The sequence below is a fragment of the Lepisma saccharinum genome, chromosome 23, assembly GCF_977018435.1.
Source record: "Lepisma saccharinum chromosome 23, izLepSacc3.1, whole genome shotgun sequence".
Classification (NCBI taxonomy): Eukaryota; Metazoa; Arthropoda; class Insecta; order Zygentoma; family Lepismatidae; genus Lepisma; species Lepisma saccharinum.
In genome coordinates, this window is record NC_139251.1 from 46,238,762 (window position 1) to 46,260,015 (window position 21,254).

Here is a 21,254-nt window from a genome sequence, read left to right on the forward strand (position 1 = left end):
GCACCACGCCATGAAGGCGTATAGGGGGTGTGGGAGTAACACCCCACACTTTCTTGATCCGGTCGTGAGTGGGGGTGTTGCAATACCATTAATATGCAGATAACACACAAATATATATACTGATGAGGTATAATGAGTGAAGATAGAGAAGAGGCTCGTTCAATGATATCTTTACACTGTGCATTAACCTGACGTTTCCGTCGAAGACTGCCTCTAGTTATCCCAGGAATGCGATACATTTCCTAATGCCTCCTTACTGAGGTTATACGGGAGGTGACGAAAGTACACCTCACCGTTTTTTTTTTATTGATTGATTTGGTGTTTTAAGTACACTTTATGCACACTATGTGCCTCCACCGGGTATCGAACCCAGGACCCCTTGATTACAAGATGCCAAACCTACCACTGCGCCATCGGGAGGCCCACACCTCACTGGTAGAGGACTTGAGGAGTACTAACCTCTAGTCCGGGAGCAGCATAAAAGATGGATTCTGGAAGGACATTGCTCTCAGTTCAATACAAATTTCCATCGATATACTTAGTGCGGGATAACGGAGGGAGTGTGAGTCAGAGTCGAAGTACGAACTCTGACAAGGCTATGGACACAGACTGTCAGTACTCATCGAGAACTTCAGACAGGTATGATTAAGTGTGGAGAGAGCATTTCACTCCGTTATGTCTCATCTTTCTCTTCATTGACCTTACAGTCATAATGAACCTGAAACCTCTCGCTTTATCATTTGCTACATCCCGGTGACTCTCGATCTCCAATGTCTATGCGAGTCACACTTCAATATATATGCAAGCACCATTAAGAAACAGTGCATTGCAACAGGACCTAAATTAAATATCTAAATGGTCTGAATGTAATGCACTCAAGTTGAATTCATCTTAGTCTTACATTTTAACTCTAGGCACAAGAGTGGCCAACCTCAAGAAAACTCCCCCTCCCTACACTGAATAATTCGAGAATACAGAAAGTAGAAACAGAATGCAACCTCGGTATAATATTGGACAAGAATCTACATTGGGGATCTCGTATCACACACACAGATAAAAACTCTATTGCCAAACTAAAATAACTTTTCTATTCAAACATGTGTAAGCAAAGAAACTAAAACTCACACGGTCAACACATTTGTAATGCCAAAAATTGAGTATGCTTCCCCCGTATTTATAAATATCAACAATAGCCTTAATTACAATGTACGGAACCTTCGAAACAGTTCCATAAGATTTATACTGAATTTTAAAAGAAGAGAACATATTTGACATTGTCTTTTCTGTACAGCATTATAAACAATAATGAACCTTAAATATATATATATATATTTGTTTTCCTTATTCTGATTTGCTTGATTTTACTTTGCTCCTTGTGCCACTTTTGGCTAATTTGCGAAGATGGGGATGAATGATGATATGATGAAACTGATGAATGGAGACTCACAAATATACATGCCCAGGCCAGGATTCGAACCTGGGACCCCTGACATCTTGGCATGATGTGTTAACCACTCTGCCAGCTTAAATATATATATATATGATCAAATTGCCCCGTACAGGAAGAACGGAAAACAAATTAACCTTCTTCAGAAAACACAATTCCCGATTCCTGTACACAAAACAACACTCTATGGAAATTATTTCATAGTCACCGCGATAAAAGAATGGAATGACCTCAGGGGAGTTCCACCCTGCAACACACAAAATGAACTTAAAGAAGCATCTACTGTCCAAACAATAGTGCATGGCTTTGTCTTTCCATAATGAACAGGAATGAGGTATTGGTCTTAGATTCTGTTCTCTCTCTGCAATAATTGAACTTTGCATCTTCAGCTGACTACATTATACGAGGGTGATTCAAATGAAAACCTTAATTTGTTCTCGTTTCTTATCTAGTAGATTTCTCTATGTAGGGTTGCACACGTTTGCTGCATTTTAGCACAGACCTATTGCTGATCTACATTTCTATTCAACTTTGAGTTACTGATTGCATACCATAAAAAGAATAAGTCTTTGGGGTCCACGTGCAGTCACTTATGAGCCACCGCGGAGGCCTTTTCACTCATCTGCCTGCGAACTGAGGCCATTGTCGAATTTCTCCTCCATTAGTAAACTTGCTGCTGTGGTAAGCATGCGGAGATATATGGAATTTTCATTTGCCGAGGCATTTCTGTAAGTTTTAGGCTAGCAGGGGGCAAGAAACCACTTCTCTTCACTGGTGCAAGTGTGTAGAGGAGACGCCATCTTTAAAATGACACATATGGCATTTTGAATAGCGTAGGCTCTTTGAGGTCGTTTTGTAAATAAAAGTTGATACCTCATGTAAACTTGAGCTGTATGCAGTCTGTCCTACAATTTTTATTGCAGTTTTAAGGTTTTCATTTGAATCACCTCGTAAGTATAAATGTTTTATTTTTCTATTTTTCCCTACTGTAGCAATAATTTTCAGGAAGTGTCAACTGTAATATGTATTTGACAAGGGTTTGTTGTAAACAGGAGGCCGAACATGCTCGCTCAATAAAGCCAATTCTATTCAGTTCTGTTCTATTTTATTCTACCTATTCATGTTGCTATAATCCAGTTTATGTAGGTAAACGATTCATTTTAAGATGAATGGAAAGCATCAATAAAGTAAACAATCACAATTTTATGGGAGTGGCATAAGCATCAATCGTGCAAATTGATTGCACAGTTGCAGGCGTACTTACTTTCAAACCGAACGCACTTGCCTAAAATACAGGGTGCACATCAAGTCCTCTAACCATTGTAATAAATCGTCATGTTGCAAGGAAAGGATACAGCAGAGTTGTATTTTGAAAGTCTCTTTCCCCCTGACAGCATGCTTCATTTGGATGGAGGACACATCCCACGGAGATGGGTACCTTGGACTACGACATTACACACAGGAAAATAAATGCATCAAATCTATTTCCCAAGAATCAGGTTTACAGTTTCATGCATTTTTGTATCTCATTTGTAAAGGTCACGGCAAAGTTCAACACATGAGCAAGTGAGAATTTCTTTCTACGTCGAGTTCTACTTTAATGTATCACTTGATGCATTTTTATGCATCTTCCTGCTTCATTCTTGATGATGCTGAGCTATATACCTTATGCATTTTTATGTCTCAGCTGATGCATTTACTTTTCTGTGTGAATAGATATATTTTCTCCACAGGAAGACTGGAAGCGCCGACATGCAAATCGAGAACTGCTCTCCTTCGAAAGTTCTCCTATAAATTACATGTTACTAATATACATCTAGGAGAAATAGATTAAAACTGCTAAGTTTTAAGTTCATTTCCCACCAACGGGTTTAAAGTGAACATTATTTTCTCTTTCAGGTTCCAGAAAAAAAAAACATTAAAATTTGCGTAAAAAATAGGTGAGATCTCTGTCCTCAGTTGTAATTTCCCTCCCTCGCTAGAAAGACTATTCAGTGTCAAGAGAAAAACTGGAGTTTGTTTTCCAAGGGTTTATTCAGCTTTAGGAGAAAGGGGTTGGGCAGGGGAGGGTTACAGAGGGGGGAGAACCGGCATTGCGGAGGGGTGAATGGTCCTTGGAGGGCCTAACCCAGGCTGGGAGGGACGTAGGCACCAGCGGGTTGCTGACAAAGCAGCCGTTGGTGAAAACTCCATACTTCCACCCTTTGACGAGCCATGTTCTAATGAATCCCTCGGATCTCCTGGGTGTCATTGAGGCGGTAAACAATTCTCCTCTGTTGGCGTTTGTGAGAGGCGGGGGAGGCAGCCCCTCTCCCCTCTTAGTTGTGTCAGGGGAAGGGTTGCAGGGGATGTAGTGGTTGCATGGAAACTCGACTCTCTCCTCTACACTCCTCTACACTTTACGCTGCTTGGTCCTCTGTCGCCTGGAAGCAGTTCGATCTCCTTTTCCCTTTCTCCAGTCTACCTCCAGTGACTCATGGTGCCACAATCAGAACAGCCAGTTGCAAGGAAAAAGCAGTCTCTGTCCACATTCTAGTTTAGATGCCGTACGGCCATTTCTACCTCTGTAGGTTAATATAAAAACGAGCATGAATGATAAAGCTTCAGTTTGAATTTTAAGTCCATTATTATGCACAGATAGGCTAATTGGAACTGGTCTTACAATTTAAAGTGAGATAAGACCCACTATGTGCTTCCAGTGGGTACCAAACCCGGGACCCCTTGATTACAAGGCGACGGCGTTGGCTGGAACGAGAGACAAACACAATCACACATTCATGCCCTAATAGGACTCGAACTTGTCATCGCATCGCGTTACTCTAAGCACTCCGCCAATGCAGTCTCGAATATAGAGAGCATATACAATAAATAAATGCATTCAGCATTTTCTAACATAGCCTAGAAGAACACTTTCAGGTTAAGATTTCTATGTTATGTTTTGGGGGGAAGGGTCAAGATGAGGAGAAAGTGTTGCTTCAGTCACTGACACATCTTTGTACACGTCGAAACAACAATTTACATGTGAATACATAAACCTTCATTCCCATACTTATAGCATTCTAAATTCAGCTTAGTAATAAACGTCTTTTAGATAGCACGGCAAACTCAAAATCTACTAATCTTGCCTTTACAAGTAATATTCCTCTCTTAGACCTAAACCTCTTCAGGCAGTCAAATTTCTTTAATTTCTTGAAACACCTCTCCAAACAATGGATATTGTACCTCTAACCGTTTGCCTTATTACTAGGGGCATGCATATTTCGTTTTTGACAAAAAAACGAAATCTGAAAAAACATATTGTAGTGTTAATTTCCCATGTTTTTGAATGGTGTGAGATGCATTTTGTGACCTTGTTTTGTCACGAAATAATGCGAAATGAACTGCAAAAAGCGAAATTAACTCTTAACCACGAAATTCAGGGTTTATTCACAGACACGACACCTTCTGAGGTCTGAATTATCCTGAGAGTTATGCAATTACCGGAAAATTTATTAATTCTGCTGTTAATATTGAAGAAGCAAAAACGGACTCCTTTACACAGAAATAAACTTAATACTCTGATAACTACATAAATGTGCTATTAGAAGTGAAATGTTAGTTCTGTGGAATAAGTGTAGTTTTAAAATCAAATTTATGATTATATTCACAATTTTAAAACCAAAATTTATTTTTATATACCACTTTTCATCCAATTTTTCACCGCCATAACACCGATATTTTATTTTATTTACCACTTTTGAACCTGAAATTGACTCAGTTTTTGTACCGAAATTTTGCTTTTCTATTTACCAAGAATATGTGCCTCTACTTATTACGCTAACTTATATGAGCCTGTAGGGCCCCATGCAATAATTTAAAAAAAAAAACAACACATAAGATTTTCAAAACTTAAATTACTGACTGGGTGTTATCAAAACATTTCATAATAATTTGTTACAATATCCGTTGTCACGTTGTTATTATGAAAGAAAGGGAGGCTAAGGGCTTATAACCAGAATGAGAATGATAAGCATTAAAAACTTACAATTGGCAGGCAAAAAAAGCATCACAAAATACAAAATACGCACTGACACTAACTGATATTTCATAATTTTCTCGAATTAGCAACTCAGAAACACTCTTCGAAATAGGCTCTTATGACTGAAATAGGTGAACAGACCAGCCACTAAGAAATTCATGCATTCCTGTCAGAAATGGCTGGAAACTGTTTTTGAACGTAGAAGCTTACATTTTCGGTCCAAGGAACAAAACAGGCCTTTTAGGTCAAATCATCAGCCTAAGTACGTCCTAAATTATTGCATAAAATTAAGAAACTAATCTCAGAGTTCAGCCCATGCAATGTTTTTCAAAAGTTCTGAATCTTACATAATGAAGATATTATACATTGACTTTACCAAACAACAGGAAGTTCCTTCACTGGAACTAGTTTTATATATACACATTCCCCCCGAAATAATGATTTGATACTTAGGAAGTACATCTACCAATTACTCATTGTCATAACTTTCCAAATAAGGTGCAGTTAATATTCCAAAGGCTTGCTTGTACAAAGTATCTGAATAAATTTCAAGTTACTTTTAATGAACATCTATGTACGTACATAAGGTATCACTCAATGTGTTGAATGTTCCTTCTCAAGAACATTAAGGACATATTATCATTTACATTTACAGCTGGAGATAGTTGGGAATTATATGCTAGGAGTTCTTGTGATAGGGTAAATGGTGAATTTGTATAGATACGAGGATGAATGATGGTACGTAGCATTTCTGGCACTTTTGACTAATCACGACGATGAGGATGAGTGATGATGTGATCAAGGGAAACTCACAAAGAGCAACCATGCCCAGAACGAGATTCAAACCTCGGACCCCTGGCATCGTAGCATTTTATGCTACCCACTTCACTACCGAAGTAACACCCGTGCCCATGGCTGCACTATAGCAGTAAGATCGTTAGTCCCTCACTCAACCCGACCACAGTGTTTTGTGGCTTTTGATTATTTCATGTCGGCATTCTATCTCTCTTCATTAATCACGACGATGTAAAGTTAATAAAATAGATGGGGAACAATATCAACGTTCATGCCTATGGCGTAGACATCTAAAAGCAACTGGCTACTGAATGTGACCCACCACAAGCCACTGGACCAATCATTCTCACTTTTGTCACATCTATTCATATTCATATTTTCTCCAGTTGAGCCGGTCTCACGAACAACGATGTAATCAATGTTTTTTTTTTGGTTGAAATGGTGTAATTTTAATAAGTAGAGCCCGGGACTTTATGTTATAACATATGTTTTATTTGGCATTGGATCGAATACTGAGGTGAGATCCTTACGTTCTGATGAAAATCAGCCGAAATAGAAATATTTTGACATATTTTACCATTTTCCATTTTTACAACATATTTCTTCAATTTTCTTGTAATAACACATTATTTCTTTACAATTTCTTAATTGTCTTACATATAATCAGTACTTTATAATTTATATATTTAGTACAACGGATAGTTTATATTATGGCAGGAAGGATATTACGAATGAAGAAATTAAAAGTAGATGCAGTCATTTCTTACCAACAACCAAACAACATTAATATCCCCCCACCCCCTTCCTTTTGTTAACCTACCGACAATTTATAGCCGTGCAAAACATTATTGAGGATAAATGTTCTCTCTCATTCCTGTGCGGGCACGGGAAAATACTGAAAAAAAAACCCACTACACTCTTCGGTTAAAGGGATTCTGGTTTCATTTCAAACCCCACACTAGTTGATCTTCCATTATACTAACACCCCGTATAATGAGGAATTAGAAAGTACGGTTGTGCATATTTTTGGCTTTACTGGGAATATTTCTCCATTCTTTTTCACTTTTTATGACATAATTACGTACATATTCCTCAGTTTTATAGAACATAAAGTCCTGGGTCCCAGTAATAAGCATGGTAAATGCGATAGTGATATTAGTTCTAACTTTGCTACCCAAATACTTGCACATTCCGTGACACTCAGCGTCTGTTTGGAAGAATAACAATGTAACAGAACGCAATTTGGCTGACTGTAGTGCAGCATCGCTGACGTGTCAATAAGAGCAGAAGGTGTGAAACGAATGTAATTGAAAGGATAATAACGAAAGAAAAGCCTAAACAAGCCACATTCATAAATAGCATTCTATGAAAAACTGGAAGGTTAATAAGTTAGTAAGTTATATTTCTCTCTTAACATTTCAGTTAGATTGAATTAAATTTATCCTTGATATGTTTTGAAATCTGTTCAGGTAAAATAAGATGCTAAAATGTTTCTATTTTGCTTCTTTTTGTTTTGTTTCCGCGTGTACGCGCATTATGCAAAATTGACAGTACATATGAGTGACAAGTTCAAAGATGATGATGCAGTTTTTATTCACAAAAACTGGCTTCCAACTTACTTGTTGTGTTTTCTGTTATCTTAAATAAAACAAAGGTACTTTTTTGATCAGTGTATGATGATGTCAGTAACAGAGATTTAAAGAGTTCTTCAAAGTAATATTAAATACGTATTTGACAAATTCATTTGATCTCCTGAAAAAAATGGTTCATGTAGGTTACAATGTTGTTTATGTGACCGATTCATTTGTCTACTCCGTTTAATACACTTCCTCTCTCTTATGTGTGTATGAGCTGTCCTGCTTCCTTGGCACTTTATAAATATTTTCGCTAGAATAGAAATTCTAAAGTGACCACAACAATGAGATGGAGTGATGAAATTAACGTTAACAGGACACACTGGAACATCTATGTTTGCTCAAGATTTGATATTAGAACTCATTCCTTGAAAGTGATGCTAACTGCTTCATCACAGACTTATTATCAACAGATTTCGAGATCAAAGATTTTCTTGTGTGTTCCTCAATGTCACTCAAATATAAGATAAATTTATTTTCTTTTGTTAGTTTGTCCACCAGTTACCTTCATATCATTTCTTACATCTGCTGTCCTTTTACTCATGACCTTATTCTCATTCTCATTTATCGCTGTTGCTATCCTCTCTCTCTCTTCCACCATAGTTTCTTCATGTCACTTCCCTCCTCCCTGACTGTTACATTTCCTTACTTCTCTTTTCTACCTCGTTACATTAATGAGGATGAATGGGGAACTGACGAATCGTCCATGTCCTATCCAGGATGCGAACCTGCAACCTGTCTATCACGTTTCTGTGGTTGCATTTTGTTCTGCGTCACTTTTAGACGCCTCTATGATAATCGTGAACAACGAGGATGGATGATCAACGACAAAATGTTACTGCCTTGGCCAGATTTCGATCCTAGGACACCTAGCTTCCGGGCATGCTATGCAACCACTGCCACAATAGGTGGCATTCCCCTCTCTTAACAAACCCTTAGAAAAGGAGATCGGGCTGGATCTATGTTCCTTCTTTGCCTCTTGTTACCATGCTTTGAGTCTTCCTCTAGATTACTCCCCTTGTGAATGTCCATGTTTCAAATCCAACAGTTACTGAGTTCGTACTGGAGCCATTCTTCATTATGGCATCAGAACTTCTGCAATTGATTCCCACCATTATGCAACAATTAAACTCTTTGTTATACAATTAGCACTTTAATACACCTCAGCCCAAATGTGTCTAGGTTATAGTCCAACATTTACACTAGTTTGCTCTAAGGATTACTATTGGGTTACCAGGGGGGGTAGTAGGGGGTAAGTTAGGTAGGGTTAGATGGAGAACATAAGGATATTCTGGAAGGTTCAACAGGAAGAACATAAATATAGGCAATAAATGGGTTGCTGGACACTCCACAAATGCACGGTTGTGCACTACTTATATAATGAAATGCATAGGGTGTTAGAGTGAATATATGATACCTAAATAGAAAATCGCTCAAGATAGATCATGCTGCAGTTAAGTTAGTATATATCATCTAGGATACTAGGAAGTGCTTTATGATAGGTAAGGTATGGACAGGTTTATGAGGATAGTAAATGAATGGAGAAAATAGCTTGAAGAATGCAGCTGTGCAGCGGGTAGGCTTAGATAGATAGATTTAAGAAAAGCAAGATAGGAAAGGGTTAGGTGGAGAGCATGACGATATTCTGGAAGGTTCAACAGGAAGAACATAAATATAGGTAATAAATAGGTTGCTGGACACTCCACAAATGCACGGTTGTGCACTACTTATATAATGAAATGCATAGGGTGTTAGAGTGAATATATGATACCTAAATAGAAAATCGCTCAAGATAGATCATGCTGCAGTTAAGTTAGTATATATCATCTAGGATACTAGGATGTGTATTATGATAGGTAAGGTACGGACAGGTTTATGAGGATATTAAATGAATGGAGAAAATAGCTTGAAGAATGCAGCTGTGCAACAGATAGGCTTAGGTACATAGATTGATGAAAAGCAAGTTAGGTAGGGTTAGATGAAGAGCAGGAAAATATTCTGGAAGGTTCAACAGGAACAACATAAATATAGGTAATAAATGGGTTGCTGGACACTCCACAAATGCACGGTTGTGCACTACTTATATAATGAAATGCATAGGGTGTTAGAGTGAATATATGATACCTAAATAGAAAAATCGCTCAAGATAGATCATGCTGCAGTTAAGTTAGTATATATCATCTAGGATACTAGGAAGTGTATTATGATAGGTAAGGTACGGACAGGTTTATGAGGATATTAAATGAATGGAGAAAATAGCTTGAAGAATGCAGCTGTGCAACAGATAGGCTTAGGTACATAGATTGATGAAAAGCAAGTTAGGTAGGGTTAGATGAAGAGCAGGAAAATATTCTGGAAGGTTCAACAGGAACAACATAAATGTAGGTAATAAATGGGTTGCTGGACACTCCACAAATGCACGGTTGTGCACTACTTATATAATGAAATGCATAGGGTGTTAGAGTGAATATATGATACCTAAATAGAAAAGCAAGGGAATAAAAAAATATAAATAAGATAAGATTTTGAGTGCATACTTAGCTCTTATCACTAGATGCAAGAGAAATACGTAAGATACTTTACAATTAAGTTACGTGTCTTTAGATAGAACAATTGACAGTAATATTTCAGATGAAAGCAAGAGGTAGTGGAGTGGATAGTTAGGATAGGTTTAGGTGAGTTGCAAGTTAGGTTACGTGAATATTTTGGATAAGTAAAAGATGGTTTGCCGTATGATTAGTAGTTTTAGACATGGTGACATGCTAGTCATTCTCCATCATCATGAGGTTCTGGCATGGGCGTCTGCAGAGTTTCCAACTTTTAAGTTAGGTGCGACAAGTAAAAGGAAGGGAAGGACGGTGAAAGACCAATAGCAATCAAATGGTAAAAAATATTCGTAGTTGTCAATAAATATGCTATTTCAGGGCACGTAGCGAGGGGTAAGTTAGGGGAATGAAGAGTAGGGCTCATGCACTGAGGGTGCTTGCTATTCAAAGAAGAAAAAATCACAATATGCGACGGAAAAATTTGCACTTAGCAGAGGTATATTTCGGGAACACACTGCGAGAATTTGCAGTTTTTTAAAGTAGTAATAAACATATGTTTTTAAAAATGTTCTTCAGGCACTAACAAATAACTCAAATATTCTTAAAAATGCTAAGCAATTTTAAACATAAATGCAATATACAAATTTTTTAAGTATGACTTATATTATTTTACATGAGTTTTATTTTATTGAGGGCAATTCAAAGTGTGTAGGATGTGGTAAATTATGCACAAGATGAAAATATCGAAGGACGCACATAAATTGCCGGTGTCGGTGTTGGGTAGTGCGTGAGGGGGAGGGGGTGGAGGGAGCCAACGGGTGAGAGTAAATACTTACTAGAACAGGTATAGTACTTGTGTCATTGATCACAGTACGTGGTCATTAAATTCACAAAGGTAAACCAGGCCCAATTTAACGCATTGCGTGTACATTGACTATGACATATGTGCATATAACATCTCAAGCTGATAGGTTTTACTGTGCCGTGGGCTGTGTATTGTTTCACAATCCTTAGGTGAACATGGTTGGTCGTAATGGACGGGTGAAAGTAAGTCAGTGCCCATGCCTTGGCTCTGTTTCAAACCCCGGAATATTTTGCTTTCAACATTATGATAATATCAGTCCAAAGTGTGGATGGGTATTGCCCTCCTGCAGGCGTCCATGGCCTCCAGCGTTGATAGTTTTCAGCATCTCTTCTTGGTTAGGGATAGCACTGGCATCGAGTGACAAGTGGGAATGGCGAAGAGGCTGGGTCTAAACATGCTGTTACGCTAAACTATCTCCACACACCAGAGAATTTCTGTGTTACCGCTATTTCTGAGGTAGAATATGGGTTTTTATGCTTACTTTAGGAGTATAAGGGGGGTCTCTGGCTGCTTAGGGGCGGCTGGAGACCCCATAGATAGTAAGAGTGGTCTCCGGCTGCTGTATGGCGGCTGGAGCAACCACATAGAGTATAAAGGGGGTCTCCGGCTGCTTAGAGGTGGCTGGAGACCCCATAGTGAATAAGGGTGGTCTCTGGCTGCTGTATGGCGGCTGGAGCCACCACATAGAGTATAAGGGGGGTCTCCGGCTGCTTAGAGGCGGCTGGAGACCCCATAGCTAGTAAGGGTGTTCTCTGGCTGCTGTATGGCAGCTGGACTCACCGTTAAAGTAAGAAAAATGTAGTTCACCCTCCAATTCCCACTTAGTTCTTTGTCATTAGCTAATAACTTTTTTTTGTGTATGTATGTGTTTGTGTTTGTGTTTGTGTGTATGTGTGTGTGCCTGTGTGTGCGTCTGTGCCTCTCTTGTCCCTTTCGGCGCTCACTACGGATTGTTGGGTACCGGGCACGCCTCTCTTGCACGTCACCCGGGAACTCGGAAGGACTCATTCCCACGTGGAGGGGGGATTAGGAGGGAAGGAGGGTGGAAGGCATGGAGGTACCCCATGTCCCCCTCCGACCTGGGCTCCCCCATTGGCCAGGATCTCCTCTGCCTGCTTGGTTTTCCCCCTAGGGGAGATTGGGGGCTCAAAGGGGTCTCAGGGGCCCTCAAAGGGGCCTAGGGAACCTTGAAAGGGCCCAGAGGGGACTAAAGGGCCAAGTTGGGCCTTAAAGGGTCCAGGAGGCACTTAGATCTTGGGAAGGGAGGCTCAAGGAGCCAGGGAGGGAACATCTAAAGCTAATAAACCCAATAGATAGTGAAACTCCAGTTCCGCGGGAGATGGCCCTTTGAAAAAAAAAAAAAAAAGATGAAACAAAGGGAAAAAAAATAGGACAGGGATCTTCCGCAAATTATGGAGTTATCCAGGATTGAGGAGTGCAGCATACACAAGTAAGTTCTTTTTAAAAAATTAATGTTTGGTATAGTATACATGGAAAATGTGTATCTCTTGAAAAAAGTAAAAAAGTTTGAACTAAATTGCAAAATCATTAAAAGCTGGTTGGGGGAGGAAGATCTTAATGAATTATTACGTGATAGAATATATATATTGATTATGTTGTTACATATAAAAGTAAATCACTGTTAAATATATATTCTATGAGATATGCATAAAGTAGCATCTGGTTAAAAATGTCAATAAATCACAAAACATTTTTAATTGCTTTATTATGAATGAGATTTTGTTTACTTTCTGCTTTCTATTAACATACATAAGAATCTAATCTAGATTTAATATTTGTATATGTCTTGCATTCTTGAAAGAGAGAAAACATTGAACACTCACAGAGACAGCCATTATCCTTAGTTCTTTGTGTGTATTTTGAATAATATCTTCAGTAAAATATTTTTTTGAAGTCAAAACTAATTGTTTCTATTGTTGTTACAACAAAAATCCCTCCCGGAAATTTTTATGGGGGATATTTAAGAGCAAGATTTTGTGGGGAAATCCCCCTTCACCCCACATTGATTTGAACAGAGAAATACTATTCAATATTGTTACTATTTCTGTAGAAGTAGTCACATTCAATGCTGATTAAGAATTCAACACAAGCTTCAGTTATTTTGTAGGGTAAAATTAGTATTTAGTTTACACAAGCATTTTGAATGTGAAGCTTGATCACTGAAATAAAATTCCATCTTGCAGTATTTCAGTCAACAAATTTCAGGTTCTCACAAAGTGTAACAAATTAGAAGAATATGGTTCTAAATAAAGAGATACCGAATGCCATGTAATTTGGTTAAAAATCCTGAAGTTTCTGACGATAAACACAAGATCTGTACAGTATAACTTTAAACTAGAAGCCTATATACTTGATTAGAGAGTATTTCTTTCTGCTTGCATTTTGCATTGAAAATAATTTAAAGTTTTCCTTTCAGAGTGAAGAGAGATGTCCTACGAGATAAATGCATCCATCAATGCATCACTGAACGAACTTCCAAATTGCATGTCCTATGAGATAAATGCATCAATGCATCACTGAACGAACTTCCAACTCGCCTCACCTGATCCCAGGAGCAACTGTACGTTACAGGATTAATAAACGTTTTACAATTAGCAAGCAACCTTTGATGCTTATTACTTTAGTGCTTTTGTAGGGTAAGAAAGAATATATAAAGACAAATCCATCAGACACTGAGGCTGTGCAGATTGGGGTGCAGATATAATCTAGATGAGTTAACAGGAAAATTTAAAACCTAAAATTGTTCATGTTACGTGAAAAACATCTCTTCAAATGTAAATATAACTATAAGCAAACTTAACTATAATGTAAGGTTAATAAATATAGTTACTTTAAGTTTGTATCATGGTGGCATACACAATGCTTTACTCAATCATACCAGCTGAAGCAGCGGAGACAATTAGCAACACTAATTGGACATTATCCATTGTCTAGTGCTTTAAATTATTCTTATTCTAACATTACTTTCGAGAGAGCACCTATGCTCTCGTATTCAGGTGGTTTCTTTTGCCATTGGTGGGAATCGAACCTACGACAGACCTGGTATTTTTACTACAAATCCTGAGCTCTAACCAGCTACTCCACGGCATCCTGAAGAATTCTGTACTAATTCTTGCTACTATTTATAACTTCATATTTGATCGAATTCTATACTGGGATGGCTCATAGGGCTATTGGACCATTGCTACGAAGGCTGCTTCTTGATTTTCCTTAGTTTCCAATTTGGTTCTTTGTGTAGAACTGTTAGGTTGCTCCACTGAATTCTATGTGATTCACTCCATGCATGTTCAGCTATTTTTGACCTATGCCTTCGCATGCATGCTGTTTTTTTGGCATTTCTTTCACTGTTATCCAGTTTGTCTTGTATTTTTACCTCTTTAAAAATACATTACCCTGTACAGTAGTAACATTACATTTAATAAAGAATTAAAATCAGTTTTATGTAAATTTTCAGTAATCTGCCACACTTAGGGCTGTGAACCATCGCAGATGCTATTGCCAATTCTTAAATAATGTCAGTACCCATGCTTGATTATTGTAACAATTAATTGTTGTTCAAAATACTGATTAATATTATGCACAACTATGTCACTGCAATTACCATATATGAATTTATCAGTTTTTGTTATAAAATATTGAGACAATTAATGTCAAATATTAAAATAGCTATCATTTAATTACAAAATCCATTTTCCACACAATGCTAGTGCAAAATTAATGGAAATTTCAAATTTTCCATAATTTCTAGGATAGTTAATTATTATTGAGATGTACCTCAGTCGTTAGGGCATCTGACTACTATGCGAGAGACCCAGCTTCGATCCACCAATGGGGAAGATGGGATTTTTTCCACCTGTTCAAGGGGCTCTGGTGCCTGCCCACCCAGCATGGGTAGCTGGAGGAAACCTTTTGCAGTAAAGGCCCCCACCTTCGGCCGTGATCAATAAAGTATGGGGCCCTAACCCAACCTCCCTAAAAAAATACAACACTTTTTTTATAATTATACTTCCCGAAAGTACCATGGTGTATTTTTCCAGATCCTGCAAAATGATCAAACTCCAGAAAAGCATCACTGAATACACTTCTCTGCATCCAGTATTCAACATTATCAAAAGTATTAGAACACACATGCAACTACAATGTATTTCTTAGCCGAACATATACTTACAGAACCATCATATTTGGCATATTCCAGGAAAGGGTATTGTGGAATGTAAGGACACTTTTCTATTTGTTCAGAGAGCAATGAGCTTCTTCTCGTCTTTGGAGATTTATTTTCCTTGTCTTGCTTGAAGTTCTTCCTTGCAAACAGTTCAGCTTTCTCCTCAGCTGAAATAACACAAGGAACATTTTCTCAAGTTTAATAATGTTTAAAATAGACAGTCAGAAAGCAAATGATATGTATTGTGTAATATGCAATGATGTGAAATGGGTATGTATTTAAGTAAATCACAAAAAGGACTGCAAAACGTTATGTACACAATATGGTTTGGACATTTTATTTAACAGAAGAGTTGAGAGTGACGTCATTTTCCTACAGAAATTGATTAAACATGACTGTCAGTGTTCCAAACTATAACCTTTAATGTAGGCCACCACAGTGCAAGACAACGAAAACTGTTCTACACAGAGAAGTCAAGAGTCAATGTGCAGAGGTTTCACCTGCAGTGTGAATGCAGGAGACAGTGAATGAACTACTAAAAACTCTAGAATTTAATACATTCACAGATTCATTTAATGCTGAAGAATAAAATACTTACGTCAACAAATCCATAAACTAGTGTAAATATTGTATAAATAGATGTTCATTTTCTATTTTACTTTCTTTTTTCGATGTATAGTATATTATTTTCAACATAATTGGGAGATGTATCCTGTGCTGAACTAATAAATAATAATAATATGGGTTTGGCCACGGTGGCTCAGTCGGTAATGCGTCTGACTACCATGCTCAAGGTCCCGGGTTCGATCCCCGGCCGGTTCAAATCCGGGAACTTTTCTAACGTTGGAAGCAGCCCCGGCGCCCACCCAGCGTCGAATAACATGGGTACCTGGGGGAAACCCTGGGGGTAAAGGCAGTCAGGGGCGTGCTGCTAATCACATCACCCCACTCATGACCGGATCAAGAAAGTGTGGGGTGTTACCCCCACACCCCCTATACGCCTTCATGGCGTGGGGCTAAGCACAGGGGAGCACTTTACCTTTTTTTTCCTTTTTTATACATACAGTGTGTATATATATACGAGGGTTACAGCAACAGTCATGGCAACCATTTTTTTAACATGATAATGTGGGTCAGGCAATAAATTTTAAAATATACAGTGGAGACCTCATCACATGCAATGTAATGTGATGCCACTGGCTGCCAAGACATTGAACTGAGGGTAGTGGGAAGTAAGTGCATGTTTAACAGTCATGTGACCCGGCGTGAACAGCGTTCTTATGTGAAAATAGCATCTCTCCATGGAAGTTATGCGAGAGAATGTCACAATGAGCTTGTGAAAGCTTCAGGAAATGATACTCTACCATACCGAACTGTTGGGAGGTGGGCAGCAGCATTCAGGGATGGAAGAGAAGCAACTGCCAACATGCAACGTTCAGGATGACCTGTGACTGCGAATATTCTGTCTTTTTTCTCTATCCTGATACAGATCTCTGTGTTGTTCAAAATTCATACATTAAACGTTAGCATATATCGTGACCTTCCAATTGTACATTTTACAATTTCTTGCTTGACCCGTATTATCATGGAAAGAAATAGTTGCCATGACTTTTGCTGTAATCCTCGTGTGTCCACAGGGGATGGACAAAAATTTGGGAACCCCACTTCATCGAAACGGGTGAAATCTAAGCAATTTTTCCACTTGAAATCGGACCAGCAGTTGCGATGTAGACAGTGTGCAGTGCAGTTGATACTGATTCATGTCCGAGCTGAGTGTTTCAAACAGGGCAAATTGTTGGTGTTCACCTTGCAAGGCACCTCTGTGTCCAAAGTAGCCATGTTATATGGCATATCAAGAGGGACCTGTATCCAATGTCATGATGGCATAATAGTGTGTCCGAAAAGACATAATCAGATTAACACCTGCGTGGACGAAAATGTACACTGAGTGACAGACACAGAAGGACACTGAGGACGATTGTGACCATGTTTTGCATGAAGAATGGTCCAGAATTCCCTTATACACCATCCAGGACTTGTATTTGTCCATTCCTCGGAGTCTGCAGGTTGTTTTGAATGCTAAAGGTGGTCCTACACCTTATTAGACTACAGCATTCCGTTTATTCGCAGGTGTTTCCATGTTTTTGTCCATCCCCTGTATATACACAAGGTGTTGCCATAACACAGCGATAAATTTTCACAGTATGTACAGGACAACAAGGCAAAACAACTTTTCATCATAGTATCTTGCTCATTACGTCTCATTTCAATTTTATAACACCTTGAACAGTGGCATTATTTTCTATAGTTCATGTATACAATTTATTCACCGATTCAATGTTACCACTAGTACTCACTTCTCTTTGTTAGTTCAACAACATTTTTAGTGCAATATGGATCGACTGTACTAAACTTATACAAACATCAAACTCAATAATCAAACTTCTGTGTGTACAATCCATAATGCACAAATTAAGGGAAAGATTTATTTCTCTTGCAGTCTACAGTTGTCACAAGCATAAAAACACATTTTCTTGTGACGTTTCAGATGAAAACACGCTTCCTACAAGAGAAATAATTCTACAATGCGAGCATTGTGTACATACAAGAAAAATTAAGGAAAAGAGGTAGGCAGAGAAACTTCACCCGACAGTCTCTGATACCACGATACTATTTCCATACCATACCACAGTCAACTCTTGATTATATGACATTTCATGGTTCCTAGGTCAATGTGCGAATTTGGGATCAATTTTAGTCCACTATAACCCTAACACCCATACAGAAAAATTGTACTTAGGCTGTTTTTCAACAACCCTTGTAGTAGAATGTTAAACAACTGCCTTCTGTGAAGGGTGGCAGTGAGTCATCACATTCATTAGGTGAAGAAGTTACTTTTTCACTTCACTGAATTATTACAATATTTGTGAAAGAGGTGCATTTTTACTAAGTCAAAGCTTTGAATTAAAATAAGCAAATATCTATTTAACATCCACCCTGGGATTTGTTTTTAAACCTATAAAAAAAGTTCCGGATTAACTTGAACACCCCTCGTAGTTTTTAATCTACATAAATTATATACAGTAGAACCCCCGATTTCACATTTTCCTGCATTATACAATACATTCCATCTTCACGGCCCCAACGTAGCAAAATGGTGTAAAATGTCCCCCATTTTACATTTTCCCGTATTTTAAAATCGAGGTCCCATTGTATGTTATGAAGTCTCACCTCACCTGTCAAGGATGGGCATTCACGCCACTCGATGCTCTTCACCTTCGATGCATTTTGCTTCTCCTTCTTCATCTTCTCCAGCCTTTGGGCTGTGTTCGATCTTCGGCGATGATTGAACCGCATGTCTAAAAAAAATTTTGGCCCTCAAATTTAGAACATATACACTAATAATAACAAGGGTGGAACTAACTGAATGGTGAAAATTACAGACTTAACTGAGCATATACTGACTAATTCTAACCTATCAAAAAAATAGCATCTTAGGGAATGGTTACATATTGCTAAAAAACATTCATTATTTTTAAAATTTAATAGACAGATTTCAATGATTTACATTGCACAAAATGTATGTCAAGATGAGCCGACCACAAGTAACTGAATGTGATCAGCATTCCTCCGATTCCTCATATCCCAGTGCAGTTTCATCCTTTTTATTTAACAAAATATCATTGCATATACATAACAAAGGTGGAAATTATAACGGTAGCAACCTAACACTCCTAACATAAAAACGTACAATTACTATCACCAACGACGCATGACATGATAAACATTAGGACATAAAACCATCCATCATTTTTTTAAATGCAACTCACACAAGCTAAAAACAGAAAAAAAAATCATAATAAACAGAAACACAACAAATTTTCAAAGTGAAACTGGGATTTCATTTTTTTAAAAAAATATTATCCATTATCCAATATCACCAATGCCAGCCATGACAAATCATTTGACTGAACACAAAACTATTGCTTTTATGAAGATAGGATAAGTTTTTCATTTTGTACTTGAAAAAACAAACATGGTGAATAGATAACAGGAAGAAGAAGATAACATGGCTCTCACATAGTAATATTTAATTTTGTAAGGATTTATGAAATACATGTCTTAAAACGTTCTCATAATTGGGCTACTCGATCAACGTTAAAAAAAATGCCTTGTCTTAATTGAACTGATGAAAATCAACCCTTTCACTGTGAAGTATACCTCAAAATTAAATAACAAAAATTAAAAATTGCAAACTTTACCAGCCCTTTTTTTAATGATAAATTACGGACCAAGGAGAAAACCCCAGTGTTAATAGTACAAAACAAGCAACAATGTTGTTCGACTGAACAAAGAACTTGCCAGCCACATCAAGAATTTTGATCCTGAAAAATCAAGGTTAGCAGAACATTCCATCCAGGAGCACCATAGAATTGACTTCACAACTGCCGAGATCATCAATAAATCATCAAATTACTGGGACCGTCTCATCAAACTGAGAGCGCAGACATCGTAGAGACGGCACCTGATTGGCCCACCACCTAAACCGTACTCCTCCCACACCTAATACATATAATAATACCCTAACGAGTCTCTGTACTTCTATCCCTGAAGATGAGAGTGATGTTAGTTCTCGAAAGCTCGGAAGCCTACCCGGAAATCCCTGGCTGATTGCTAAAGAAAACCTCAATATTCGCCCCTAGGAAAGCTACAAGAATTATTTAAAGGGAACAATAGTTCTCTTCGAACCAGTGAAAGCTACAATTCCTATTTTCATAGTTCTCTTGTGTTTGCATTTGTATTTTTGCACTAAGATTTTCTGCTACTATTAGCTAATCGTGACAGTGAGGATGAGTGATGATCAGATGGAATTAATGAAGAGGCATTCATAAAGAATGCCCAGACTGGGACTCAAAGGCAGGAACTCTTTTAGGAAGATCAAAAGCCAGCCAGTCAGCAGTCACGTGCTTTGTTTGAAGAATCATTACTATCTCATATCATGCTAATTCACTGACATTAACCTTCTCTCATTCATATTTAATAATAAGGTCGTATGCTATTACGAAGCGTAAGGCAGAGAATAGGGAAAGCTGGAGATTGCAGTGAAAAACCTGCCAATTAGGCAGAAAACAATGAATGGATGAATGAATGAATAAAAACAGAAATTATTTAAAGTTTGAAAATATTAAAAAAATTGTTTTTCCATCACAACTTGTTTTATCAGTACATGATGTAATACATTATGTGTCAATCAGCTCATGGTTCACCAAAAGTTCCCAAATTCGCTGCTAAACATAAATTTTGTTTTACTTTAGCAGCAAATTCTGGAATTTTCGGCCGCCATCTTGGATTTTGGCAGCCATTTTGTAATTGTATACCAAATCTGATAATTCAGATTCCTAGTACTCTAAAACATATATGTGGACACCTATATTACCTTGCAGTGTCAACCGATTAAGTCTGCAGCAAAGTTACGCTTGTTTTAGCTGCCATTTTGAATTTTGTTCAATTTGGAGGAAAACAATGATTTCTCGACGTGTTCCCACATCCAAATTGAAGCGTATACATGAAAGCTACGTGCATGCCAAGTTTCATGCTTTCTTCCGGAAAGGACCGTAACTTTTGTAGTGGAGCTGCTGCACTACTAGCAAGAAGCTAATTCAAGTGGGGGGTGGAATATATTTTCATTCCTAGATCCTGGCAAGTGAAAAAAAAATAATATTTTTTTCCAGTTGAGTGGGTTATTTTTCGGTTCCTATAAAGCTG

General features: G+C 37.9%; 1 protein-coding gene across 2 annotated transcripts in view; it reads right to left on the reverse strand.

Annotated features, from left to right (window-relative positions):
- The window catches only part of LOC146005366 (target of rapamycin complex 2 subunit MAPKAP1-like), a 49,581-nt gene that overhangs the window by 21,925 nt on the left and 6,402 nt on the right, over nucleotides 1-21,254 (reverse strand). For both annotated transcript variants that reach the window (XM_083144576.1, XM_083144574.1), the window contains exons 3-4: nucleotides 18,725-18,847; nucleotides 15,495-15,655 (exon numbers count right to left, since the gene is read on the reverse strand). In XM_083144576.1, coding sequence (XP_083000702.1) covers nucleotides 15,495-15,655; nucleotides 18,725-18,847 — 284 coding nt within the window. The remainder of the gene's footprint in view (nucleotides 1-15,494; nucleotides 15,656-18,724; nucleotides 18,848-21,254) is intronic.